The 22,526-nt window shown below is 46.5% G+C and overlaps 9 protein-coding genes and 2 non-coding genes; 6 read left to right on the top strand and 5 right to left on the bottom strand.

The window, feature by feature from the left end:
* Nucleotides 1–54: 54 nt before the first annotated feature.
* CNAG_07988 (telomerase reverse transcriptase) lies at nt 55–4,853 on the top strand. XM_012194874.1 has 24 exons: nt 55–594; nt 650–762; nt 815–1,105; nt 1,160–1,254; nt 1,305–1,540; nt 1,591–1,605; nt 1,663–1,827; nt 1,880–1,967; nt 2,018–2,226; nt 2,276–2,407; nt 2,464–2,568; nt 2,617–2,706; nt 2,761–2,864; nt 2,925–3,021; nt 3,077–3,182; nt 3,236–3,312; nt 3,378–3,452; nt 3,511–3,639; nt 3,693–3,891; nt 3,939–4,016; nt 4,058–4,158; nt 4,213–4,345; nt 4,402–4,534; nt 4,616–4,853. Exons 1-24 carry the CDS (start codon nt 220–222, stop codon nt 4,785–4,787), a joined length of 3,318 nt encoding a protein of 1,105 aa, XP_012050264.1. The 5' UTR covers nt 55–219; the 3' UTR covers nt 4,788–4,853.
* CNAG_02330 (large subunit ribosomal protein L21e) lies at nt 4,562–7,003 on the bottom strand. XM_012194691.1 has 5 exons: nt 5,830–7,003; nt 5,707–5,779; nt 5,404–5,508; nt 5,048–5,347; nt 4,562–4,998 (listed from the first exon to the last, which is right to left on the bottom strand). The coding sequence occupies exons 2-5, from the start codon at nt 5,765–5,767 to the stop codon at nt 4,982–4,984; spliced, it is 483 nt and encodes a 160-aa protein (XP_012050081.1). The 5' UTR covers nt 5,768–5,779; nt 5,830–7,003; the 3' UTR covers nt 4,562–4,981.
* CNAG_02331 (small subunit ribosomal protein S9) lies at nt 6,003–7,239 on the top strand. XM_012194692.1 has 7 exons: nt 6,003–6,099; nt 6,193–6,200; nt 6,262–6,340; nt 6,496–6,561; nt 6,612–6,808; nt 6,862–6,972; nt 7,026–7,239. The coding sequence occupies exons 2-7, from the start codon at nt 6,193–6,195 to the stop codon at nt 7,144–7,146; spliced, it is 582 nt and encodes a 193-aa protein (XP_012050082.1). The 5' UTR covers nt 6,003–6,099; the 3' UTR covers nt 7,147–7,239.
* CNAG_02332 (hypothetical protein) lies at nt 7,030–8,879 on the bottom strand. XM_012194365.1 has 6 exons: nt 8,537–8,879; nt 8,415–8,463; nt 8,290–8,346; nt 7,710–8,221; nt 7,526–7,654; nt 7,030–7,460 (listed from the first exon to the last, which is right to left on the bottom strand). Exons 1-6 carry the CDS (start codon nt 8,818–8,820, stop codon nt 7,427–7,429), a joined length of 1,065 nt encoding a protein of 354 aa, XP_012049755.1. The 5' UTR covers nt 8,821–8,879; the 3' UTR covers nt 7,030–7,426.
* A 153-nt stretch (nt 8,880–9,032) lies between these two features.
* On the top strand, nt 9,033–11,497 carry CNAG_02333 (hypothetical protein). XM_012194693.1 has 3 exons: nt 9,033–10,281; nt 10,344–11,032; nt 11,086–11,497. Exons 1-3 carry the CDS (start codon nt 9,116–9,118, stop codon nt 11,364–11,366), a joined length of 2,136 nt encoding a protein of 711 aa, XP_012050083.1. The 5' UTR covers nt 9,033–9,115; the 3' UTR covers nt 11,367–11,497.
* Nucleotides 11,498–11,907: 410 nt separating this feature from the next.
* CNAG_02334 (hypothetical protein) lies at nt 11,908–12,428 on the bottom strand (the record flags this gene model as incomplete). The annotated part of the gene is made up of 3 exons (XM_012194694.1): nt 12,113–12,428; nt 11,998–12,055; nt 11,908–11,946 (listed from the first exon to the last, which is right to left on the bottom strand). Exons 1-3 carry the CDS (start codon nt 12,361–12,363, stop codon nt 11,908–11,910), a joined length of 348 nt encoding a protein of 115 aa, XP_012050084.1. The 5' UTR covers nt 12,364–12,428.
* Nucleotides 12,429–13,142: 714 nt separating this feature from the next.
* On the top strand, nt 13,143–13,802 carry CNAG_12559. The gene is made up of 2 exons (XR_001045832.1): nt 13,143–13,341; nt 13,414–13,802. It is a non-coding gene; the product is annotated as a hypothetical RNA (non-coding RNA).
* Nucleotides 13,803–14,249: 447 nt separating this feature from the next.
* CNAG_12558 lies at nt 14,250–15,240 on the bottom strand. XR_001045831.1 has 2 exons: nt 14,698–15,240; nt 14,250–14,645 (listed from the first exon to the last, which is right to left on the bottom strand). It is a non-coding gene; the product is annotated as a hypothetical RNA (non-coding RNA).
* A 249-nt stretch (nt 15,241–15,489) lies between these two features.
* On the top strand, nt 15,490–18,128 carry CNAG_02335 (hypothetical protein). XM_012194695.1 has 12 exons: nt 15,490–15,791; nt 15,867–15,926; nt 15,995–16,028; nt 16,082–16,102; nt 16,163–16,194; nt 16,250–16,459; nt 16,519–16,639; nt 16,694–16,852; nt 16,909–17,236; nt 17,287–17,411; nt 17,462–17,493; nt 17,554–18,128. The coding sequence occupies exons 1-12, from the start codon at nt 15,729–15,731 to the stop codon at nt 17,890–17,892; spliced, it is 1,524 nt and encodes a 507-aa protein (XP_012050085.1). The 5' UTR covers nt 15,490–15,728; the 3' UTR covers nt 17,893–18,128.
* On the bottom strand, nt 17,948–22,194 carry CNAG_02336 (hypothetical protein). XM_012194364.1 has 16 exons: nt 21,693–22,194; nt 20,615–21,632; nt 20,508–20,553; nt 20,417–20,456; nt 20,289–20,363; nt 20,038–20,237; nt 19,965–19,978; nt 19,840–19,910; nt 19,739–19,785; nt 19,667–19,680; nt 19,495–19,612; nt 19,171–19,444; nt 19,043–19,121; nt 18,717–18,986; nt 18,414–18,637; nt 17,948–18,351 (listed from the first exon to the last, which is right to left on the bottom strand). Exons 2-16 carry the CDS (start codon nt 20,841–20,843, stop codon nt 18,133–18,135), a joined length of 1,920 nt encoding a protein of 639 aa, XP_012049754.1. The 5' UTR covers nt 20,844–21,632; nt 21,693–22,194; the 3' UTR covers nt 17,948–18,132.
* The window catches only part of CNAG_02337 (uracil phosphoribosyltransferase), a 1,817-nt gene continuing 585 nt past the window's right edge, over nt 21,295–22,526 (top strand). The window contains exons 1-10 of the mRNA XM_012194696.1: nt 21,295–21,563; nt 21,627–21,641; nt 21,707–21,744; nt 21,857–21,964; nt 22,066–22,073; nt 22,136–22,172; nt 22,244–22,257; nt 22,332–22,346; nt 22,415–22,444; nt 22,501–22,526. The exon at nt 22,501–22,526 is cut by the window's right edge and continues 35 nt beyond it. Of these exons, the coding sequence (XP_012050086.1) occupies nt 21,424–21,563; nt 21,627–21,641; nt 21,707–21,744; nt 21,857–21,964; nt 22,066–22,073; nt 22,136–22,172; nt 22,244–22,257; nt 22,332–22,346; nt 22,415–22,444; nt 22,501–22,526 (431 nt within the window). The 5' untranslated portion in view covers nt 21,295–21,423. The remainder of the gene's footprint in view (nt 21,564–21,626; nt 21,642–21,706; nt 21,745–21,856; nt 21,965–22,065; nt 22,074–22,135; nt 22,173–22,243; nt 22,258–22,331; nt 22,347–22,414; nt 22,445–22,500) is intronic.

The raw sequence follows: 22,526 nt of genomic DNA, 5'->3' as shown, positions 1-22,526 counted from the left end.
CCGCCTCGAGAAAAAAAGTAGTCGCGTGCATTTGATAAATACAGTATTTGGCGACGCGCAGGGCACTGCTGGCTGGACCTTGATGGTTGGTCAGAACAGGCTGTTTTTTCTGTCTTTCTCGTTCTGTTTTAGTACACTTATGCTCAGTGATCAATCCACAGTAGACACGACAGAAGCTGACGACTTAACTGAGCGTAGCTGGACTTTCGTCTTTGGATCATGACGGCGCCCATCTGCGACCGAGCACCCGCCACGACCCAACAACGAACTTCACCCCCGACGCTTCATCACAAGACGTTGTCGGCATATTATCCTTACATCTATACTCTCTCCAAGTTCATATCTTCCCGCCTAGAAGGTTTTGAAAGCCAACCGCACGCTTCTAATACTACAACGTTCAGCACATTTCTCAGGACTACCCTCTGCGCTTTCAGGAATGAGGACGAACTCAATCGCGTCGAACTTGACAAGGATAGACGTGTCATCTTCCCCACTCAGCAGGAGGCTATAGATAAAGCTTTGAGCCATGTTGCAAAGGCGAGTTCCGGACCCGGGAAGGTCCAAAACTTGCTGCTTCTTCGCACATCGTCGAAGGTATGTGAAAATCAGGTGAATTCGAAAGCCATTATGAAGTTCATGCGGGCTGTAGTTGCACATACAAGATCTGCCAATCAATATGTCTCGCCCATCTGTCCCTAATCAAACGATACAGGGGCCGGCTGGCTCGTTCAGATCTTCCGAATGGCAAGTCCTGAGGTCAAGGTGAGCTATGGACCGCTCTCCTTATATCAGTCTGATTTCTGACCATTCCTAGAATCGGAGACAAATCCTTCAGCCAACTCCTCCTTGGTACTTCCCTTTTTAGCCCTGTCGGCAACAATTGCTATCTGCAGCTGAGCGGTATACCATTATATGAATTATACGAAGACGACCATCGCAGAATTTTCGAGTCCAAAATAGAACTCAATAGGAAGCGAAAAAGAGGAGCAGAGAAAAATAAGAAGGGTAAAAGAAAACGCCCAAAGAGTATAACTGTAATCCAAGCAGAAGGGAACCCTGAGATTTTGGATCAGGTAAAGATTAAAGAAAAAAGGGATGATCGAAAGTCAGTGCCTATATATCCCATCGTGCGATCTGGAAATGCTCACTTTGACTGCAGCCCCAGCAACATTAACATTATGCGGCAGCGTATGTTTTACGGACGCCCCTACTGGAATAAGCAGGGCGTATTATCTTATGGTCTTCCGCCCTCTCGTAAGTAGGCATATGTTACAATCTTGAGGAAGTCCGCTCACCCACATCAGATATCCTCAATTCTCTCAAGTGTGGTAAGAAATCACACGACGCGCCCAGCGACGTTGACTGTTTGTCACTTCTCGACGATATATTCCCACAGCTTGTCGGTAACAACAGAGATATCTCCAGCTTCATCACAGAGAAACTTCCAAAGCGTGCTGCGGGAATGATCGGGATTGCGAGAGAGATCATAGTACGGCATAATCGACTGGAGTATGAGAGGATTATGAAGCAATGTCTCAAGGTATGTGGAGCTTTTGGTGGCGCTGGTGATTTCGCTGACCCTTTTCGAAGAGGATGGATAGAGTGGTAGGCTACCTCCAATAAGTCACTTTTCTATGTCGGTAACTTACAGCTAGTGTTCAGTCTTCAAAAACGCCGCCACCTTACAGAGGGACCGCAACGCCAGCTCAGTCTAACAACCAGACTTCGCCAAGAGATGTGGTTAGAAGCGAACGATCTGCAGGGTTGAACATCGCTACTTATGAGGAGAAGACTCACAATCCCCTCATCCCTAAGACGCATCGGCAGGTCAGTTCACATTCTGGGAAAGAATTACAACGTAACTAAAATTCTAATCTAGGTATGCTGGTTTGTCACTACTATCGTTCGGTCTTTATTTTCTACACAGATCATGGGAAGTCAACACAACCTGGATATTCTTCTTGCTAGTGATTAATGAGCTCGATTCCCGAAGAGGACGAAGCTGATTGACATACAGATGTTCGTAAATTCATCACGGCTAAACAGTTCGAGACTATATCTCTGCATTCCTTAAGTCAGAACCTGAGGATCAATGACTTCCGATGGCTCCATGAAGATATCGGATCCGGACAGAGAGTGGTTCGGGGGGAAATGAAGAAAAGAAAAGAGTTGGTTCTCAGCTTGATCCACTGGATATTCGAATGCTTCCTTGTACCTCTTATCAAGGTGAGTACAGAAAGTGTTTGATACGATATTCGCCAACAACGGATAATAGAATTCATTCTATGTCACTGAAACGGCGACGACCAAATACGAGACAGTGTACTACTCTCAGAAGGACTGGAACAAGGCCGTTAGGCCACATTACCAAAAACTCCAGGACAGCCTGTTGGAGGAGATTGACAAGGTAAATTGATTCGTCTCTTGCTCCTATGTACCCCGGCTTACTCAGGCCATTTTCAGAACAAGATTGAAGCAGCACGGCGAGGTGTTCTGGGCGTATCAACCGCGCGTCTAATCCCCAAACCCACTGGATTTCGGCCCATTGTCAACCTCGGGCGGAAGATCGTGAGTTTCCTGATATGCTTTGTTGACAGTCTCTTATCACAACTACAGGAAATGCCGGACATGACGAACTCGAAACGAAAATCCTGGAGCGCGAACCAAATTTTAGGCAATGTACACAAGGTGCTCACGTCCGAGAAGGTAAAACATGTCTGATTTACATATGAAGTTGGTACTAACGGTGAGACGCTAAAGGATCGGCAGAAAAGCAGACTGGGAGGAGCTCTCTTCGGTACAAATGAGATCTTTCCTCCACTCCAGAAGCTTAAGTGTGATTTGACCAAGATCCATGGGAATCTGTACGAGACTTGCTTGATGAGCTGATTTTTAGATGCTGATTCATTTGCTCGCTGCCGTAGGCCCCAATTATACTTTATTAAGACGGATATCAAGGCCGCTTTCGACTCCATCAAGCAGGACAAGATGCTTGAAATGTTGGAAGACATGCTTCGTCAGGTATGTTGAATTGACACTTCTGACAATTCCAACAATACTGACCTATACGGTACAGAGCTCCGAGTATCGCGTTATACTATACAGCGTTCTCTTGCCGCCGGGCCATATAGCTTACCAAGGCACTTCGAAACGATTGTTCAAATCGAGGGCAATACCTACAGGTAATGCAAGTCCATTAATCTCAAATATATTGAAAATTGATTTTCAGTTGCAGAGGATGTTTCGCTTACGTTCGCCGATCATGCTAAGGAGATTGCAGCTTCCATGCGGAATGTTACCATTGTGGACATGGTAAGCACACCTCTCCTCAAAGTTCGGCTTGCTGTCGCTGTTGTGGTCTGACCAGTTCCGTTTAGGTGAGGAGACATTCAGTAACCACTCAAGAATGTCTTGATCTTTTGCGCACCCATATCAAGGACAATGTGTGGCAAGTGGGTATCTGATTGTGTTTTTCTGCATAATATGTTTACTAAAATTGCATGTATTTAGGTCGGCAAGCAATACTTTCGACAAAAGACGGGCATTTCCCAAGGCTCTAAAGTCAGCACTTTGCTTTGCACAATGTTCTATTCGTACCTAGAAAACGAGCATCTCTCTTGGACTCGACGCGAAGGCAGCGTACGTTTGTATAACTGCCCCCTGTCTTACGACACATCTCACCCTGCGCTTAGCTTCTTCTTCGCTACATCGACGACTTCCTTTTCATCACAGATAACTATAACTTAGCCCGACGCTTTGTAGATGTGATGTCTCGTGGATTTCCTGAGTATGGCGCGCGAATATCTGTAGACAAAACTCTCCTATCGTTTGAATACGAAACTGGTAAGCAGCTAGCTCCTGTATGCGGTGCCAACGAGCAAGGGGATGTTGGTGAGTCGATTTTACAGGCGACACGATTGTCCATTGATCATAAGCAGATTTCCCTTATTGTGGTTTTCTGATACGAACCGGAACACTCGACATTATGCCGGACTATACAAGGCTCCTAAACTATTGTGAGTGGTGATTTGTTGTGCTTATTCTCAATGCGGCACAGCGATCAAACAATCATTTGCACGTCGATCAACACGCAAACAGGGTTCATCTTTTTTGACTTGGTATAGCCGCCAGCTGGAAAACCGTAATCATGTGGCTCTTGTGAGTGGCATATCGTCAACAGGTCCAAAAAAACGGCATTAATTCGCTCAATAGCTGGATACCGCACACAACGGACTTGGTACTGTTATGATGAACGTTTTCATCAATTTTGCTGTGACAACAATGAAGGTACCTCACTACTTCAAAGGAATGGACAGTAGCGCCAACTTGAATCGACTGATATTTGGTAAGGATTCAACTCATAAGTCTCGTCGATTGAGTCTTACCTTTAGTCACCTTTAGCTTCTATGTTATGCTCGTCAGAGTATACCTTTTATGCCGGACGCGCCAGGGTTCTACACCACGTTCGTACCAAAGATTGCAAAAACCTGGATAAGAAAGAGCACTTTTCGTTGAAAAAAGAGGAGTTTATATTGTAAGTAATTGGAACAACTGATCTTCTTCTCCCACTTGATATAAGATTCCATTCGGTCAGAATTTTTACTGATTAACGAAGATTGGCCATCACGGCAATGTCTCATGTCTTGAAGCGTAAAGCTTCTAGGTTCAAAGGAGTGGTGGATTTGTTAGAGGCCGAAGCCAAAAAGCGAGTGTATAGAGGATTAGCGGAAAAGCTTGCCGTTGTATGTGACAAGGGATGGGATGCGGTAAAGGACGCTATGTATTGATCTGGACATGTCAATTGTACACTGCCTTATAATGCCCCATGCACTTCCAGTATTAGTCATTTGAAGCGTTGAAAGATCTCTTGGCAGTGTGATCATGGAAACAATCCCAAACAGCAGCAAACTGAAAACGTTCTGGTATGCAATCCATCCCATCGTACAAGCTCTCCAAATACCTCTTCCAATCCAAAAACGGTTTAGATGAAAGTCTCGTCTGATGCACTTGTTAGTGACACCCCAGAATTTGATGATCTTCGACTCACAAGGCCTGGCGGTAAGGGTCTGGGGGACGTTGTTGTGGATGGAAACAACCCTGGCCTCTCGGGGCTGAGCAGGGAGTCGCTTGAGCAGAACTTGCTCGCCCTTTTCCTTGGCCTCCTTCTTCTTGGCGGCGTTGGACTTGACACGGTCAAGGAACTCCTGTCGGCACTTGGAGTGACGGATGTGCTCAACTCGGATGTTGACACGCTTCTCCATGTATCGACCGTTGACGACCTTGTAGATGATCACACCAACAGCTCGGGGGGTAACGTTGTAAACGATACCGGTCTTGCCGTGGTAGACTATTAAAGAAAAAAATTAGAAGATCCAAATATGCAGAGTACCAGGATCAACGCACACTTGTGGGGCATACCCTTCTGCTGAGAAGAGTTGGCCTTGATGTCAACGATGTCACCAACTCGGTAGGTGATGAGGAAGGTGGAGACGTTGGGGGCACCGTGCTCTACAGATCGCAATCATTCACCAAAAAGCCAAAACATCCCAAATGACACAATTCCAACAAATGCAAGTCCGTCCATCCAACAGATAAAGGCAGGGTTCGATTGTAGACCGGCCGAAGTGGATAGAGTTATAGTGAAAAAGCGCAGAAAAACCGTCAGCATCCCTGCTTCACATGTTCTCGCAACCCAGCACTACGCACCCTTGAAACCCCTCCTGAACATGTGGCGCGTTCGCGCTCGCATACCGAAAGAGTGAGGCATCTTGATGGATTACTGAGTGGTGGTCAGAGGGAGAAGAGATTGGAGAGCAAGAAAAAGCATACCTTTTGGATTTTGAGGTTCGAGGAGAAGGCAACAGGAGACGGACGTCAATCGCTAAGGTCGTTTGACGCATCTCGCTCTCGGAGCGGAACCAATTTTTTTCAGCGTCGGCGTTAACCAGTCCCCGACAATTTCGATGGATGTCCGCCGCCACATGGGGCCAAACGGAATTATTTATCGGCTTTTTCTCTTCCAGCGCGGGCGCCTGCTGGCTGGAGGATTCAACATTCCACTTTGCACAATTTGGACACTCTCTTCATCCACCAAGAAAAGTGAGTCAAAGTCTTACAAGCTGCTAAGTCGTACACTGATCACAGCATATTATCTCTCTCCCCATCCAACAACGCCACTCCCATTCTCTATAGATGACCTGGTGAGTGCATTTGGCAAGCGGCGCTATGGATAGATGGGCAGGGACTGATTGTTTTCGACAGCGCGCCCAGGAAGCAGTCCAAGACCTACAAGGTCCCCAAGAGGCCCTACGAGGCTGCCCGTCTCGACGCCGAGCTCAAGGTGGGTTGGAATTAAGCAAGAACGGCAGGGAATTGGGGAATAGCAGTGGAAAGAATCGGACGGAGTTGGGAAGTTTTTGGGGGAGATGGAACATGGTGTTCCCTGCCGTTCTTAGGTGTGGTGGTATGGTGTGACGGCTCTAACTTGAATTGTAGCTTGCGGGCGAGTACGGTCTTCGTAACAAGCGAGAGATCTGGCGTATCCAGCTTACCCTCTCCAAGGTTGGTCACTCAGGCAAAGTTTTCATCGACATCTGCTGACATACCAGTAGATTCGACGTGCTGCCCGAGAGCTCCTTAAGCTCGACGACAAGGACCCCAAGCGACTCTTCGAGGGTAACGCTTTGATCCGTCGTCTTGTTCGAATTGGTGTGCTCGACGACACTCGCATGCGTCTCGATTACGTCTTGGCCCTCAAGACTGAGGATTTCCTCGAGAGGCGTTTGCAGACCCAGGTGTTCAAGCTCGGGTAGGTTTCAGCCCGCATATAAGGATGCTATAGACGTATCTGACTTTTCGCAGTCTCGCCAAGTCCGTCCACCACGCTCGTGTTCTCATCAGGCAAAGGCACATCCGAGTTGGCAAGCAAATCGTCAACGTTCCTTCTTTCGTTGTCCGACTCGACTCCCAGAAGTATGTGTCCCCATCCTTTCTTATTTCAACCCTTTACTAACAAGGATTTGTAGGCACATCGACTACGCTCTCACCTCTCCTTACGGTGGTGGCCGACCCGGTCGTGTTAAGAGGAAGAGGGCTAAGGCGGCCGCTGGTGGTGGTGACGACGCCGAGGAGGAAGACGAGGAGTAGACTAGACGTCACTAGGACTGAAAGTTTTTACTTGGGCTTGTAAGATGGCGGTCAGGGATGCATCGCTTTCATGATTCACCGTAATCCGGTTTTTGACCTTATGGTTTTGGTTCACAAGTCTGAATTTTTCTTCGACAGTCGCCGTTCTTCGCGCAAAAATAATTTAATTCATCGGCGAGACAGTGGGTGGACGCACACTGGATCTTTTAGTATCTTCTGGTACAAAAGAGAAATGAAACTCTTCGACAAGCCTTTGTTGAAGACTTGATCATGTTTTACCTCACCCGAATCGCTCCTTGGCCATTGCTTTAAACCTAGGAAGCGTCAGCTCCGTCTCATCTGTATAATGCTATACTACAGCCGCGCTGCACCAACGTACATTTCCATCGTTGCTGTCTCTTTCTGTTTTCGTTCTTGAAGTCGTTCATTGACCGATGACCTCGTGCTCAAGTTGGCTATTTCTTTCCTCTCGCGCCGCCTGGCTTCGGCTTCATCTCTTCTTCCCAGCCTTGAGCAACTGTCAATTACATTTTTTTGGGATGGATCATATTGCGAAAACTCACGCGGCTGCAAAGCTCCCAGAATCCCCCATCAATGTTCCTTCATCGACCTCTAAACCTGCTGTGACATCTTTCTCCCGAAACACTCGATTTTCCGCATTTGTTGCCCTCTTCTCCTCCATTTTCCCCTCCTTACCTCCGCTTCGGGGTACGATCTCATCTGCTCGACGGTAGTCCTCTTTATAAGCAGCCTTTCTCTCCGCTTTGCGTGCTTCTTGTTCTGTCTCCATCGCATACTGTCGATCCGAAGCAGAGGGAAGAGTAGGCCCCAACTTTCTCGACATTGTAGACAGTGGGAAGGTTGGACCATAAGAGGGGCCGATCACATCGGCAGAACGACCTGGCTTCGTTGCAGGCACCGATGACTTAGTCATACGGCCAACGTCTGCTCGAACAGAGGGAAGGGAAATGTCGCCTCCAGAAGCGAAAGACCACCTATAGGCCGTGCTTGATGTGGCGGGAAGCGGCTCAGGCGAATGATAGTACTTTCTGTTCAAAGCACCATCGTTCCACCTCTGTTCGTGATAGCATAAGACAGGACATACAGAAAATCATGATGAAGAGAATAAATCACTGTACTCACTCTGGAGAATTTTCGAAAGTATTTATGGGCATATTCAGAAGACATCTCATCAAGGTACTAGTTGCGCGTACCAATTGATGTGTCAGGTCGGGCTGAGTGTAAATAAACGTAGGCTGAGAGCTCACCTTTCCCCTTTCTTCCTTAAGCCACAGCCTGAATTCATTGGATTTGAGGCTATTTTAGGGCAATCAGCACCGTAGCTGATTGCGAAGACATTCAACTGAAGTACAGCTGGCGCCTGACTTACAAGTAATCTTCTTCCGAAATCTCCTTCACTCCCATTTCATCCAAGTCCAGCAAGCTTTCCTCATCGGAAGGGGTAGTCCCATGGACTTTATCGCGTTTATTTTTTAAATGATCGTGGCCCCTATCTCGATCTGTACCATGGCTTCGATTGCGGTCTTCTCGATGCCTGTCACGGCGAGGGGAGGAAGAACGATTACGATGACGGTGTCCGTGACGCTCTCTGTCTCTATCCTTCCCTCTATCGGGAGACCTTGACCTTGATCTGTTTCTGCTGTGGGATCCCATTGGTCGCTGAGGCAGATAGATGTCTATTTTTGCTGGAGCCAAGCTACGTGCTATGTATAGTATGACGAGCCGAACGAACGAACTTCGTTGTCGTTGATCATCGTTGATACCGAGGTCGAGTCAATGGTGACGTCACCAGTTAATTTGCGCATTTTTCTCGCCGTGTCAACAAACAAGACGAACAACAATAATAATATGAGTTAATGAGCAGAAATCACGGACATCCACCTCGACCTGCAAGACGAAGTTGAAATATAATTTGGCCTCGATTCCACGGAAACCAAATAACGGAGAGATGACCCATACTGGCAGCTCGCAATGGTACTTGCATCATCTTGACGCACACATTAAAGCGTCCCGCCGCTCTTATCTCGGCCAATCTGGCAACACGACAGTCAAACCACTCCGTACAACACCTGTTCCCCCTACAAATAATATCTGGACCTCTTACGATAAACAGTTATTCTTCGCGGCCCTTTCAAGGCATTCAAGGCTTCGGCCAGATCTGATAGCATCCGATGTTGGGAAGTGTGTGGCCGAAGTTCAGTGGTATCTTGACCTTCTTGAAACCTCTCGCAAAATTCACGAATCAAAAGAAAGAGTGGTCAAGAAAAGAGGATTGGAACGGAATGGATACTGGAGAGAAGTAGTGGCACCGGCAGCGCGAGAAGTCTCTGAAGAATGGATATTGAAAGAGGAAAAGCTTGCCACAGAAGCTATCGCCATCATAGAGCAAAAGGAGAAAGAAGAAGATAGGGTCTTCAGGAAGAAGAGAAAAAGGAAAGCACGTAGTGAACTCAACAAAGAAGTCGACATACCCAGAGATACTAAGCCCGGCGAGAGGAAACGCATCATTGAAAGCTGGTCCGGGACGGAGGAAATGGAGAAGCGTTGGGAGGCAGAAGAATGGCTTGAATTCATCGGAGTCGACAAACTCCCCGAGCTTGATCACCTCATTTGGAATTTTTGGCTTGATGATTATAAGCAAGAGGTCGCCCAATCTGCCACCCCACCGATTGCAGAACCCTCAAGCGATGATGAGAACCCTTCAGCTGGTCCTTCCAACGGCTTTCGAGCCCCCGACAGAGGCAGCCGTGAGGAGAGGATAGCGCGCGACCACCGCAATCTCTCGGTAATTCAAGCTATTCCGAAAAAGAGACGCACATCAGAACAACGTATGTTGCTCACACAAATACTCAATCGACAGCAGTGTCGGGAAAGATATAGGACAAAGAGGCTCTTAGAGGAAGGGATGACGAAGGCCGAGATACACGCTGCAGGCGGAGCCGATGTGATATTTGCCAAAAAAAGTCAGGTGGATTTATCGACCGAAATGTCAGAAAGTCTTCGTGAGACGGGTATTAGTGATCGACAGCGATCGAAACGTCCTGAAGTCATGGACTGTCTGAAGAATCGTGGTCTGGATATTTTCGTGTACGAATCTATGTCGCGTTTCCTTCAGTGAGTCTGATACTAGTCTAGCTTCATTGAGTCAGGTAACAAGCTGACGACGCAATGTACAGACTTGATGGACAAACTAATCTCAGTATCGCATTATCAACTATTCAAGGACTCTATATTGACCTTCTCAAATTTCTCAAACCTCTTATCTTAAACTCAATCGTCATTGCGGAACAGTCGGCCGCTCAAGAACCTTCAAAGGGTGTGAAGAATGACGACGATTTTGCTGTTACCTCTCTTCACGTTCAGCAAGCCTGGACTTTACGGTGTGCAGATGCCCTTCCATTCCAAAATAAGACAGTTAGCAAAACAGTCGTCCACAGCAGCCCTGCAGAAGCTGCTGAGGACCATGAGCAGCGAAGATCACCAGAAGGCCGAGATAAGGGGATATCGATTGTTGAATATGGTTCCGAGAGCACTTGCTGGAGTAACCTATCCCGTGAACTTTTCCCCCCAGATGACGTCTCCTGGAGAGCACTTACCTCCTTCTTCAACCATCATCCAACGATCCTCGATCCCCATTCTCTTGACGCCACCCCCCTGATCTCAGATTCCGAGCAAGAAAGCGATGCGGAGGATAAAGAAGATGCGATGTTACATGACGTACTTCACAAGGTTGACATGGAACACGATCGTTTATACGAAGACAGCCTCTGGGAGGCCTTGGACTCGAATGATGTTGAATATGCGCCAGATGATAAGAATGGATCTTGGAACGGAGATGCTGAGATGCGCAGTGAGACTGAACAAGGTAAGCTCTTCGGCGTGCTACTGCTCTTAAATTACTGACATTTTATATGCTAGAATACATCAATCTTCATCGCCGAATCAGAGAAGTTAGGAGGAAAAGAAATAATGTTGCCTGGCGCAGAGCAAGATATCTTTCCTCCCATGGGGAACACCTCGCCTCAAAAATGGGCAAAAATGCCATCTCTGAGGCCTTCATCGACGACGATACTGAAGGGGGACTTGAGGGGAGTTCAAGTGAGGCTGAAGATGAAGAGGCGCATACCAATGAGGAGGAGGAAAGGGAGGTATATTATGGCATCATCCACCAAGGGGGTGCGGAGACACGAGGGAACTAACATCGAATGTTCAAAGACGCATGAGAGCCATGACGGTGCGATGGGTCATCTTCGAATATGTTAGTTTCAAATGAATATATGAGTCACTAGCAGCCATGAAAATTCAAGTGCCTTGTACGAGCTACCTTAATCATTAACCACTAAGTACATTACATCACGTTTATGAACTTATAGATGTGAAAACCGGATTAGCGCCTAGTAATAGTTTATATGTACGACCGCAAATCCAATCCTTCCTTTTTCATTCACTCATGATAACATTACCGAAGACATTCGCCGTTTTATGATTGGTTTCGTTTGACATAGATTTCCCTCCATTTCACACAGTCTGCGGCTCTCATAAGTATGATCACAGTCCCAAATGCGCAAATCTGACACCACTATCCATTTTTTTCCCTTAGCTTCAACATCCGAGCTCGTAGGATCCAAAATGTTTCCACATCCTCTCTTCGGGTGGTTATTTTAGACACCAATCCCAATTGAATACATAGCGATCAACGGCTTCAAATTTTGAATCGTGACATACCTAGGTCTGAATTTGTTAGGGTTTTCTGGGGGGCATGCCAAATACTTGAGGTGGCTACCATCCCATTATACGTCATGTGCATTTGTTAAAAGATGGTTCACTTACAAGCACCCCAAAAGCAGGCATCGTAGTAGGCATTGCAGGAGGAAACATTCGTCTCCAACTGGGCCCAGTCAGATGCCAGCTTCATTTTACAATAACCAAGCATCCTCGCACTTACTAGCTTTGTGATATAGGGTCTCTTGAGCCTGCAATCCGGAGCATTGGGATTTCTGTATTTAGAGGGGTGATATCCATTGGTGAAGCATCAGGGGCTGTCCATTGTGGTGATCCTGTCCTAAGTGGGGAAATTTGCTCGTACGATGGACGAGAGGCAGCCCAGGTCTTGTTAGCCTTAATTTGAGGAGGCTGCCTCCCTATCGGTATTGCCTTGGGCCTAACGGTCATCATGGTTGGTAACGTGGGCGTCATGTTGGAGGATTCGGGGGCTGTGTTTCTCGAGTAGTAGCTTTTCACATGAGAATTGGGGCCCTTGCTTTTCTTCGACTGGTGGCTGGTTTTTGATTTTGGCGAATGAACAGAGCAGCAACATGAGGTTGTGCGGCTTGGACCCCCTTGACAATCGATACAGGTGCAGGTGCAGCTGCTGCAATTAGATGACAAGCGGACCGAAGCTGGCGAAGATTTGCCGTTTGGCCGCGAAGGTTGCGACGATGTCGAAGCCTCTCTCCAGTTAAGAATCCTCTCCTCTTGAACAGGAGTGAGGTATATACTAGAGTGCCCAGCTCCTGTTATGACACCTCTGAACGCCCCAGGCATTTTGGCAGGCTTTGCATATCGCGGCGGGGCCGGATAGTTATTTGACATATCGTTGTATTACTGGGGTCCGGTGACGTGGTTACCAGAACCTTGAGTAATCGGCGTTTTGGTTCAAATTGATTTGAACTCGTTTCCGTTTTTAGGAAATGAAAGTGCAGTATGATTCCAAATGCAGGCAGGTAACTTCAAAACAAGTCTGACGGGCTAATGTTTTACGCTATGCTTGACACACGATGATGGCGTTAGGGGACTGTGTCAAGGAACAAGAGGGGAGACATAGGCTCTGCTCACTGGAATTTGATACTATGATGTGGATTGAGGTTGGTAAATGCTTTGAGGCTCGGGAAAGATCAGTAGTATTATATAAGGGTAAAGGCAAGAAACGGATCAACCCGAAGTTTTTGGATTTGTAAATAATCAACATAAAGAGCTGTGGAGCCAATCCATAATAGCCCTCCTCAATGGGAGCTGTTAAAGCCAAAGAAGTTTAGTAGTGGTCTTCGCCTCCGACGATCATAGAATGGGACAACAAAGGTCCCCATTTTTCTCATGAGTCACTTGACGCATTAGTCTGCGAAGACAGAGGCTGAAAGTAGGGAAACAGCAGTAAACGGAGGACTTCCAAGGAAGGTAAGGATGATGAAAGGAAGATCAATAAAAACCAGCGGAAGAAACTGACCCGATGCGAATCGCCGTACGTAGTTTCCATGCTGCGATTTAAGTGTGTACATTGTAGGAGCGATAATGCCGTGCCTTGTTGAAGTTGCTGGACGATAGGGGGGCGGAATGTGAAAGGACGACAATTCCGCCAGTCATCCGAGGAGGGAACTGTCAGGTTCTGCTGTTGAGGTCGTTAAGTGGCGATTTGATGGAGAATTTTCAGGATGGGAAGGAGAAGATAAGGAAGGTTGGAAGTGATCTGGAGGATGCGAACATTCCTTGGGTCCTCCGATGATACGGAGCGAGAGATTCAAAAATCGAAATGTAGCTGTATGTGGATAAGTTCGAGCACCTGGGTAATGGTAATTGTAGTATCTTTAGGTTCCAACGATATATTAATAATTCTGTAGAGAAGGAGAATGAATAAGAAAAGAACATTAATAGTCTAGTAAATATTCGAAACTCGGACCTCACATGAAATTAATGCACAGCACATAATAAAGTCAAACAGCGACAGTAATATACTTCGCTGGGCATCTGGCATCATTGTGATGAAATCATACTGTGCATGATGTTGTAGATAACACACAAGGGCACACCACACTCACACAGGCACATTTTATCAATGCCTAACAGCACCCATCAGCAGGTGGGAGATCGGAGTGCGTCGTTTTCACATTCGTTGATTGCTGAGTGAGACTTGGCACTTGACAAGACCCGCTGCTACTCTTTTACAGCAGCACTATCTGAGCCTGATGATCGTACGCCAGTTGTTGTCAAGATGTCTACTAAATCCATCCGCACACATGCATGATTATGTCTTGCACCGACTTTCAGCACTGGTGGCTTCGTCCGACATGGACGGAGAATTCGATACGCGGAAGGGAGAACAAAGGAACATACATGTGTTCAGCTGGTCACTCTGATGGCTAATGAATGGCTTGTCTTTGTTCCCACCTACCATTGAGACTGATCTCCTGGATCAGCATGACAAAGATTCGCCCAACCAGAAGGATGGGCCAAGTAATCCCGACGGTAGTTGATGTGAATCAGAAAGCCCGTGATCACTGAATAATAACCTTTCTATGGGTGTTGTTGTCTATATATAAAGAACCTGTTAAGCCCCCTACCCTCGAAGATTACACACAATCTCCAACTGAGAAAGATTTTGCCGTATCATACTATCCTACAAACACTTGCCAGGCATCATATTCAGACGTACAGCTTATCTCAAAGATAAGGTGAGTCTTTGTTCAGTCGCACGCTACGACATTCTGGTGTTGTCAGCTTTCGGCGTACATTTATCGGAAAATCCGGATGATTTACGACCTCCTATGCTCGATACTCCCAACTACTCTTGACTTATTTGGCGTTGCTACTCTAGCCTTTAGTGCCAAAGGCGTTGAAGCCATTGAGTCATCTAACTCCCCTGCCTATCTTCTTCGGTACGGTCTGTATCATTGGCATGCGTATCATCTCCGGACTTTATGGTAGAGAGAGTGATCTGCTTATTGTATAGTAAGTGCAGCAAGAGGTTGCTGTACAAATAAATACTACACGTTCTTTTTTTTTCGCAAGCCTGAAAATGTGGGGTTCCATTCTTTCCGTCTTCTATGACGTTCCCTTTTTTCTCTTTATTGGTAATGGGCGAATCGCCTCCTTACATCTGGTTCGCCTGCTCCTCACGTGTGGCTGTGGCTGCTGTTGGCTACGTCCCATGTAGTAGCCTTATGATAGCCATATAATATGCCGTGAGAAAGCCGGCGGCATGCTAAACACAAGTCGGCTTTTGACTTGTTTGCCTTTCCTTTGCTTAATTTTTGAGTTAAAGATAACCTCGAAGGCCAGGAACTCTTCTTATAGAGAGCTGCTACCTTTTATCCGTGTTGTGTTCCGTTCGCAAGTGGACCGATATCATTTCTCGGGACGCCGGAGTGTGGGATGCGATATGACGTATTTGGCCCGTCCCTTGGCCCGTCCCTTGGCCCTGACGTCTGACGTTCTCATTTCATCCGCCTTTCTTCACCGGCGATTTGGGACACTGCGCTTTTGGTTACGGGAATCGGAAACTGGGAAAGTATAGCCGCTGACGTTCTCCTCTATCCTCCCCCCCTGTTCCTCCTTCGTTCGATCGGCATTCCGTCAATGATGTTATTATGCGGGGGTCCGGACTTTGCCAATGGCCGTCTATGACTTCTTATTACAATCTACAATCTGCTCCTCCAATGGCTGCTGAACGTGATATAACCCACGAATATTCAAATTCCGCCCTTGTTTCGTTTTTATTCTTTTTCATCGTCACATCTTGAATTTTGATATCACCTGCAATTACACTGAATTTATCCATACAGTACAATATGAGCAACGAAAGTGGAACCAACAAGGATCACCCCAGCGCGAAGGCGCCTCAAAAGACCGTGGTATGTGCTGCGTACCGATCTGAGGACGGAGAACAGTTCTCATGGCCAATCCGCTGACCATCATGGATTTTTCAGCTGAATTTGGGTAATCTTCCCCCAAAGCCAAAGGCGAACGAGCTTCGACAGAACGCCAATGTGAGTGGTCCGAGTTTCCCACTCTTTGTAATCGCCAGACTGCTGACACATCAATTGATTCTTAACAGCAATACCCACGAACACCATCCAGGGTTAATCCAAGTGAGTTATAATGCTGTAGCCATACATGCATGTATGCTGATCCATATTTGCAGACCAGCCCCCTTGGCCTGCTTGTGCGTCCTTTAGTTCCAGCTCATTAGTCTGCATTACTCAGCTCTAACGAATACCCTTAGACCGAGGCTACCATGAGTACTCTTTTGCTCACGTACGGAACCATCTTTAGTAGGCTATAAATCATGGCTGATTCGTTGTATCATTAGGCTACCATGGGTGTGCGACTCCCTACTATCCTTGGGAAGGCCATCGACGATGTTTGGAAGACTGTCAATCAGGAATACGACGAGGACCGCATTGTGGACCTTGTAAACTGCATAGGAAGGATGGAGCATCTGATGGGTGATCTCCAAGGAAACAGCAAGCTTCGTCCAATTATTGACGACGGCGCGGGTGATATTGCTTTATGGAACAAGGTAGGACTTCTTATTCTTCAAATAGGTCCTGCCGTAGCTAACTCGACTATTTTGCTAAGGAAATCGCCAAATTTTTCAGAGGCAAAGATTTCATGAATGCCCCTTGGTTATTTGCTGAAGCCTACAAGTACCGAAGACTGAGGGAGTGCTTCTCATTGAGCAAGTACTTTGTCGAGTACGGTAAGTTGATCCATGAATTGTATTTGTCCGAAATAAGACTGACCTTGTTGTCAGACGTCTTTTTCCGTCAGAAATGCGACACCTTCTCTCGCTCCAACCAAGCTGTCTTTGAGCTTTCCCAACGATTCTCCGAGTCTCAGGCCATTGATGCCAACTTGTCAGAAGAAGAGCAATTGGAGAAAAAGAAGTTGCTATTCCTCGAGTTGACGCAAGGTGAGAAGTGTCGTATGGCAAATTGTAGCTCTTTTCAGCTGAACGCAAACGATTAGTTTGTTTGTGGGGCAATTCCACCGACTTGTCTCTCCTTATCGACATGACTGAAGAAGATATTAAAAAACTTCAGTCAACTGGCGGTGATCATCTTGCGGCCACTGAAAAGAATATCCTGGGTAATGATCTCCATAAGCTCGCCAATTACGTTGCTACTTTAAAGGGTGGCCGTATCGACTTTGTGTTAGACAATGCTGGCTTCGAGCTGTATTGCGACATGGTCTACGCCGACTGGCTCATTCAGAGTGGCATTTGCAGTCAGGTAATCTTCCACGGCAAAAAGATTCCCTGGTTCGTCAGTGACGTTACTAAAAAGGATTGGGACTGGTAAGTGGCCATGGCTATGATGTAGACATTCGTGATTGACAGCAGTTTAGGATCCTTAACTCTTGCGTTTACGGTCATCTGTTCGAAGAAGCTACTGAGGTCGAAATGGACTCGTTGAGAACCCTTGGTCACAGGTGGAAGCAGTACGAGAAAGAGGGCAAGTGGAAGTACGAGGGTGAGTGCCGCTAGGAAACTAAGCCAGAACAAGTAGCTAATGACTCATAGCTCACCCATTCTGGTGTACGGGTTATACTTTCGTGGGTCTCAATTCTTTTCTGTTTGTCTTCCGGATGATTATTGACATGAGATGCTATTAGTGGGACCTCCACGCTGAGGCACCTGATCTCTTCCAGTATCTTTCTGAGTCAGACCTTGTCATCTTCAAGGGTGATCTCAATCATCGCAAGCTTACATACGACTGCCATGCTCCTTTGGATACTCCATTCTCTATAGCTATTGGCCCTTTGGCCTCAGAGGCTGGGTGTCCTCCTATCTGCTCACTTCGAACGATCAAGTCTGATGTCGTGGTTGGTATTCCAACTGGCCTTGGAGAGAAACTTGACGAGGAGGAACCCGGATGGAAAATCTCCGGCAAGTACGCAGTTGTGCTCTTATCTGAAGGGAGGAAAGGCGAGACTCCTGTCTACAGCAGTTAAAGAAGACGCGTGGGAAACGCTGTGAATTATGGAGAGTTAGTTATTGATCTTTGATGGCGATTGTAATTCATAATCTAAGCAGCTCGAAGTAAATCATGTATAAGAGGTGACGAAGTACTCCTTTTCAATTAATTGCCTAAATGTGTTGAGAAAAGCTTTAGCATAGTGCCCAACTAACATCGGCGCTCTTCATAAAATACCGGATGAGTAAATGCATAACAATCGATAAACCCTTTCAACTTAAATCTTTTGGAATCCTGCGATCGCCTTGCTTCGTTCCTTCCCCAGAGAACTCGCCGACTGCGTAGCATCGGTCAATGGGAGTTCAGTAGTACTATCCCCATTCATGGGAAGCTCAGCCTGAGCTTCTAGGTCTGTTTGTTCTTGTACCTCTCCTTCAACAAGCGCTGCTTGGAGCTTAGAGCGCCTTGTGCTGTATGATTTGGTCCAAAGGGTTAACTAGAAGGAGCATAATATTCAGTCGGCCATTCAGAGAAGCAGGCAATGACGGCAGAACTCACGACGAGAGATCCCAAGAAGAAAGCACAACCGATGATCCAGCATTGCCTAAAAGAATCCGCAAACGCAATCATAACTTGATCTTTCATTGTTCCATCTGGCAAATTCTGCAGAGCAACATAGTCAGAGGCGGACCTGGGCACAGTGAATTCAGTCCCATATCCTGGAACTTTTGCGAAGCGAGTACGGAGGTTGGTATTCAAGACTGCGGTGAAAACAGCCAAGCCTATCAAGTAATGTTCAGTACTGATGTATCTACGACGCTCAATTTCGAAGCAACCCTGAGAAAAAGACAATGGACACACCAATACTTCCCCCCATACTCCTCGTCAAGGAGAAAGCACTCGTAGTAGCAGCCATCTCCTTGAGCGGCATAGCCGCTTGCAAAATCAGCATAGGAGATTGAAGGCTCAATCCAATGCCAGTGGAGGCAATGACTAACAAGCCCTCCTGTGTTGCGTAGGAAACATCAGCCGTGTAGTATTTATAAAACAGTCCAAATCCAATTGCAGCCAAAGCATAGCCTGTCCAGACAACAGGACGAATGATACGGAGACGAGAGTTGATTTGGCCAGCTGAGATGGGCCAAGTTAGCGCAAATTAGCTTAAAGGTGTAATCAAATCGACCTACCGACCACAGTCATCCAAGCGACAAGAAGGGCATAGGGCAACAGGTGAACTCCTGACTCAAGAGGTGTATCACCTCGAAGCTGTAATGATTGTCAATCCACTGTAACGATTCGAATATGTAAATCTCACTCCTTGTAACATTTGCGGAAGTAAATAATTAGAAGGCAGGAAAGCGATGGCATGCAGGGTCGATCCAAGGAGGAAAAATAGCGTTGTCCTGTTCTTGAACATTCTTGAGGGTATGATAGCGTTACGTTTAGTGATTAAAAAGTTGATAACAGCGGCGACAAAAACAACAGCGCCTGCGATTATAATGCCGTATGAAGCCGGGGTATCAAAGCCGTAATCAGCTGCTCGAGAAAAGCCAATAATAAGAAGAGCGCATGAAATAAGTAAAAGAGCTCTGTAACCGCTTAATAAGCTAGTAGTGGTACTATAACTGACATTACTCACAGTCCCACAAAGTCGAAAGTGGCTGAGAGTTGTTTGAATGTAAGCTTGCGGCTAGGATTGAGTTTGAGAGTAAACATGAGAAGCACGAGTGCAAGTCCAGACGTGGGAAGGTTGATGTCTTTATTGAGATATTAATAATGTTTGATCGTTAGACATATAGCAACGCTCTTACAAAAACACCATCTCCTGCAATTGCATTATCTTAATCGAGAACTCTTGTTTATTTCACTGTCTAAAAACTCACCAAGATGCTTTTTCGGTGAGAACTCCACCAAGCAGAGGACCCAGTACCTGCAAGCACTTTGATTAGAGACAGTTATAGTGGAAACCTGACGTTAATATTACCGCAGCTATGCCCCATGAAGATCCCAAAATCCCTTGATATGCTCCCCGCTTTTCAAGGGGGACAATATCCGCTGAGCAGACGTCAGCAATTTTGTGTATCGATGTAGGTCAAGAGCCAAGCTTACAGACGACAATGGAGCTGGGATGTGATGATTGTTAGCGAACACTATTGGAGATAGATGGAATTCCGTGGCCTACGTTAGTCCAATGATAGATCCACCGCCGAGGCCTTGAAATGCTCTGGCGATAATCAACCAGCTCGAGCTTTTAGCGGCACCGCATAGTGCAGAAAAGACGGTAAAGATCACAATAGCGGCGTACAGCATTGGCTTCCTACCAATGATGTCTGAGACACGACCATTGAAAGGAGTCTGGACCGTCGAGGAAAGCATGTAGGCCTACCAAAGATTGTTTCAGCAATTGCGTCATTCAGTCTGGCGGTTACATACCGTGCCCACCCACGAGTACTCAGAGGGTGATGTGTTGAGATCCTCCGCGATGGTAGGAAGCGCCGTTGCAACAATCTATTTGGAAGGACTCATTAGTGACAGTGCGGTGGATCGACTGAGAAGCTTACCGTTTGATCCAAGGCTGCCAGGAAAATTACTAAGCCAAGACTAATCGTATACAGGGTCAGCCTACGCCTTGTGGCAAATTTAAATACTCACGCAGGCATCACCAAAGCCAAGTTATTTTTTGGCAAGTCCGGAACCTCTTTTACGAGCGTATATCAGTTCACTGTACTTTGAACTTAGATGATACGGTGGGTACTAACCATTATCACCCTCTGTCAATCCTTTACCATGCTTCCGACTGTTGCTCAATTTTCCTACATTCTCCCTGGACACTATAGTTGTGTCGCTATCTCTTCGTCCATATTTGTCCTCTTCCAATCGTACTTCGCTAGGCGCAATATCTTCTGATGATGTCTCTTTGTTGGCAACCATCGGTGTTTCAAGATATCTAAGAGAAGATGATTGCGATGATCCGGCAATGATTGTCATGAGGAATAGTACAGCTTTACTTGTGAAGGTTGCTGGTAGTCTTTTGCCAGTGAAGTCGGTATTGCTTTCCACCTAACTCGACAATAAAGTCGGCGAACAAGAAGTCACCCCGAGTTTTATTCTACAAGTAGAAGTTTGATAACCCCAGATATCGTACGGGGAAAAGTCTGATACTAAATCTCCTTGCACTCTTTTCGAGAGTCGTATTGATTATAGAGGGTGATATATGGGAATAATAGGCTAATGAATGGCCGACGATTAGAGTACTAGGTGCTTTCGGTGGTCTGGGTAACATTTGCCAAAAACTAGTCGGATATGGCCGAAGGCGCAATAATTGACCGATATAATCGGATCACAGGTGGATTGATCACGTGACTGGATTGCTGATTGAAAGGACAAGTTTTATTATTAATGGAGAAGCCAAGGCACACAGCCATGAACGAGGCCGGAGGATTCTCCAAAAGGATTTTCGGATTCTGTCAGAGCAGCTTATCCAACCGAAGCTTCTCCCCCCTTCATCCGCCTCTATCCTCGCTTTCCGCTAGCCTCGCTGCCCTTCTCCAGTTTTGCTGTTTGCAATATGTCCAACATCACGACTTGTCTCCCTGCATCTGGAAGCAATATCCACAAGGCCGAGCTCCCCGGTAACGCCTTTGTCCTCCCCCCCACCTCTCAACTTCAGTCGCTCCTCACTATTATTCGCGATGAGACTACCCAAAGGTAAGCTCCGCTCCGTACTATCATACTCTTTTCGATTTGGAAATCATAATAATGGTATCATAGGGGTGACTTTGTCTTGTGAGTGACGCGTGTATCTTCAATAGCAATTATTAGTTGGGATTTACTTACCCTTCCTGGGATAGTACTTCAGATAGGATTATCAGATTGCTTGTAGAGGAAGGTGAGTTTTCGAATGACATCTTTCAAAAAGCTTGTCCATTCCAGAGAGTTGCTTTACAATATCAAAGACGGGGAGCGACGATAGAAATTCAAGCACTAATCTGGTTTGGCAGGTCTCAACCACCTTCCCGTGCTCCCTAAAAAAGTTGTCACTCCTGTTGGCCGTGAATTTGAAGGTGTGGCTTTCCAAGGGAGGATTTGCGGAGTGTCGATCATGCGAGGTAAGTTTCAAAACCAATGCGGCGGTAGCCTGGAGATCTGATCTCATGCACATGTGCCGAGCCAATCACTGAGTTTAAGTGCTGATATCGACCTGTTATAGCTGGAGAGGTAAGCGTCCATGATATCTCCCCCAATGATCACTGTTAGAGGGCTAAAATAGTTTATGTTAGGCAATGGAAGCGGGTCTTCGTGATTGCTGTCGTTCCGGTGAGTGTTTAATGGTTTCCGCACTATGTTTACAATGGTGCATTACATCATACTAATGCACAGTATTGCAGTGCGAATTGGGAAGGTTAGTCAGCAAAGGTCTTTCGCAACCATTTGACATTTTGGTGCTGACCGCATGGGTACACACCCACCTTTCAGATTCTTATACAAAGGGTTCGTTGCTCTTCATCTTTTTTTTTTTTTTACCCTTTCAATGATGTTTACCACAATATTCGTTGCAGGATGAGGAGACAGCTCTACCCAAGCTTTTCGTACGTGACTCATTGTTTCATAAGCGCTTGGAAAATGAGCTAACAGACATGTGCAGTATGCTAAGTTGCCCGATGACATTGC

Source organism: Cryptococcus neoformans, chromosome 6 (genome assembly GCF_000149245.1).
Source record: "Cryptococcus neoformans var. grubii H99 chromosome 6, complete sequence".
In the NCBI taxonomy this organism is placed as follows: domain Eukaryota; kingdom Fungi; phylum Basidiomycota; class Tremellomycetes; order Tremellales; family Cryptococcaceae; genus Cryptococcus; species Cryptococcus neoformans.
Note: the sequence above shows the minus strand (reverse complement) of the source record. Positions and strands in the feature narration are given on the sequence as shown.